The sequence below is a fragment of the Mytilinidion resinicola genome (assembly GCF_010093595.1).
Source record: "Mytilinidion resinicola strain CBS 304.34 unplaced genomic scaffold BDZ99scaffold_27, whole genome shotgun sequence".
Lineage (NCBI taxonomy): Eukaryota > Fungi > Ascomycota > Dothideomycetes > Mytilinidiales > Mytilinidiaceae > Mytilinidion > Mytilinidion resinicola.
Window position 1 is genome coordinate 884 of NW_022985463.1, and position 3,474 is coordinate 4,357.

General features: G+C 40.5%; 2 protein-coding genes across 2 annotated transcripts; both read left to right on the forward strand.

The window, feature by feature from the left end:
• Positions 1-1,889: 1,889 nt before the first annotated feature.
• On the forward strand, positions 1,890-2,066 carry BDZ99DRAFT_359868 (uncharacterized protein; the record flags this gene model as incomplete). The annotated part of the gene is made up of 1 exon (XM_033714662.1): positions 1,890-2,066. A coding segment is annotated over one exon (177 nt), but the record flags the coding sequence as incomplete, so codon positions are not given.
• A 138-nt stretch (positions 2,067-2,204) lies between these two features.
• Positions 2,205-2,510, forward strand: BDZ99DRAFT_547045 (uncharacterized protein; the record flags this gene model as incomplete). Its single annotated transcript, XM_033726892.1, has 1 exon — positions 2,205-2,510. A coding segment is annotated over one exon (306 nt), but the record flags the coding sequence as incomplete, so codon positions are not given.
• Positions 2,511-3,474: the final 964 nt, after the last annotated feature.

Sequence of the window (3,474 nt, forward strand, 5' to 3'; positions counted from 1 at the left end):
TAACCACTAAACTATTAGCATTAATGGACGAGCAAAAGCTTACACCAAACTATTAGCAATAATAGACGAGCGAAAAGCTTACAACCAAACTATTAGAAACAATAGACGAGCGAAAAGCTTAAACTAAAGAAGCGAAAAGCTTTACCAACTAAACGAGCGAAAAGCTTAAATATAACAAAGCGAAAAGCTTTATATATACAGCTCTCACGAGCACTATACCACGTTAACAGCTACTCCAGCTTCTATATTATATTTAAATCTAAGGGGGTGTATAAGCCTAAAGGCATTAATTAACGCAGGACTTAGCGTCCAGCACATCTATATATACGTGCCTACGCGCACCTCTATAATATATATATATAACCACTCTCTTATATCTCGTGCACCTATACTCGTGCCCCCACAAGCTTATACTTATTCCGTAGTGGACTTAATAGATCTACTATGTGTCCCCAATAGCTATACAATAACGAGAAGAGCGCTCAGCGCTATACACCGCAGAGGACGGGGTTTTTATCCGAACGCTGCATGGCAGCAAACGGTTTCTCCTTGTAAACTAGCCTAGATAGAACAGCTGCATAGACCCTAACGGGAGCTACACCAGCGTAATAGAATTTAATAATAATAATAATAATATAAGTATTACAGAGCGGTTAGGGCCTAAGGGTGGTGCTATAGAGAAGGAAGTCTATTTTATTACAGAATAAGACTCTCTATGCATTAGGATTAATAGCGACAATATATAATGTAATTTTTATATAGAAAGGGATCTAAATGTTTAAAAATACCTATAGCATATAACTAATAACGTATTCCACCACCGAGCCGGCCAAACCACCGAGCCGGCCACTTTTCCTTAGTATAACCAACACTATATTTACACAGCAATATATTAACAACGCAGCGATTATCTATTTTAGCAAGAAGGCAGTATTAATCTCGCGCTTTAAGCCTTTACCTCTGGTTAATTTAGGACTATACAACGCGCTGTAGCAGCCTTTAACGTACAATATTAGCGGCTCTCTAATCGGCTCCATGGAATTACGTTTCGACCTTAATCACGACCAAACTGCCTAAAGCTTACTGCGACCGAAGAGCACACGATTATACAATATATCCTTGACCTAAACTCGCGAGGATTTGCGCCCCAGTTATATAAGGTGGCAGATATAGCAGATAAAGTACTAGCTGCGCGTAGTAGGACACTAGTAGGCAAGAACTGGACTTAACAGTTTATATCTTATATAAAGGAGCTTAAAATAGCTTTTAATTGGGCAAAGAACTGCTAGAGAATACTTTAGGAAGACCTAAAGGTTATTAATATATAGTTTACTCTTATATAAGAGACTATAGCTAAGTATAGTATCTACCTAGATAACATCTATAACTTTAATAAGACTGGCTTTTAAATAGGTATAATTAGCATAATAAAGGTTATTACAGGTTTAGAGAAATATATAAGGCCTAATCTTATTTAACTAGGCGACCGAGAGTAGGTTATAGTTATCTAGAGCATCTGCGCTGCCGGATATATAACCCTACTATTTATTATCTATAAAGGACGCGTTTATATCTCTGTATAGTATAAGAAAGTAGAAATACTATATAATTAGAAGCTCTCTGTCTCTAAAAACGGCTGGACTAATAATAAGCTTAGTCTTAAGTAGTTAAAGCACTTTAACACGTATATAAAGGCGCGTCAGGTGGGGTTATATAGGTTGCTGATTTTGGACGGCTATAAGAGCTACCTTAACTAAGATTTTAAGGATTATTATATTAAATAACAAATCCTTACCTTCTATATGCCTGCGCATTTATTATATATACTTTAGCTACTTAATATAGTGTGCTTCTTGCTATTAAAGCTAAAGTACTCTTAATATATATAAGACTTAGCACGCCAACGCGTCTACTATATTAATAAAGAAGGCTTCCTACTAGCCTTTAAAAACGCGTTTTTTAATATATTTATATATAAGAACTGTAAGAAGGCCTTTAAGGCCTCTAGATTAGTTCCTATTAACGCGCAGGTAGTTCTTAATCGCCTTAATATACGGTTACGGACCCTACTACTAGCACCTCTACTAGAAATACTATAGCAATTAAAAACCCTAAGTAATATATATAAATTTAGATTATAGTTAAGGCTAGTAAGCAATTCCTTTATACGGTTACTAACAACCGCCTAAAAAGGCTTCTTAAAGCTTATTAAAGGAGCCGAAGAAATACTACACAAAAATGTGCTTATTAAAGCCCGGGTTAAAGAGCTTAAAGAGCAACTAGCAGAGATAACCAAGCGTAAAGGTCGTAAAAGAAAGCGAATCCAGACTGGCGGTACAATAGAGTATGGTACAGCAGCGTTGTACGTAGCTGCTGAAGTGTCTGGAGCATCTAATCCACGGAAAAAGGTGGGTAGTAGAGATGGTGCAAATAGGGCTCTACCAGCTCAACGGCGCTGTGGAAACTGTGGAGAAGCTGGGCACAATGCGCGTACGTGCAAAAAGGATTAAGAAGCTTCTTCTGAATCTGATCTAAGTGTGTCGTACACAAGTTCTATAGCTGGTTGCGAATAAATTGACTGCGCGCACATGGTGTTGGTTGTGCCAAGGAAAAGTGGCCGGCTCGGTGGTTTGGCCGGCTCGGTGGTGGAATACGTTATAGAATTATAATAAATATCTACGTGTAACGTACTCCACAAGCGAGCGGCCCACCCAAGCGAGTGGCCCACCTTATTACCGGAACGCGCTCCGTTAACTTTCAACCACCATGCCTCAACAACGCAATACGCAATCAATTCAAAAAGAAGGCCAGATATGCATAGCTATCTCAGCAATCGATAAAAAGCAGTTTAAGAGCGTGCGACGCGCTGTTGCAACATACAACGTCCCCCGAACAACCCTACGACAACGACGCGCCGGAACAACCGCCCGACGCGATTGCGAGCCCAATTCAAAGAAGCTTACAAAGCTGGAGGAATCAGTTGTTATTCAACATATAATTGACCTGGATTCGAGAGGGTTTGCACCGCGGCTAAGCGCTGTGCAAGATATGGCCAATAAGCTGCTAAATGAGCGCGGTGCCGGCCAGGTTGGCAAGAACTGGCTATACAACTTTGTTAAGCGGACTGATAAGCTTCAAACACGGTTTAATCGAAAGTACAATTACCAGAGAGCCCTATGCGAAGATCCAAGGATTATTGCGCCGTGGTTTAAGCTTATGCGCAATATAAAGGCGAAGTACAGTATTACAGATGACGACTCCTACAACTTCGATGAAACCGGCTTCCAGATGGGTGTTATCTCAACAGGAGTAGTTGTTACAGGCTCCGAGAGACGGAATCGACCAAAAGCTATACAACCAGGCGATCGCGAGTGGGCCACCGTAATCAAGGCCATCAACGCTTGTGGGTGGGCAATCCCGCCGTTCATCATCCTTGCGGGCAAATACCACCTCTCTGCATGGTACGAGGGCAGC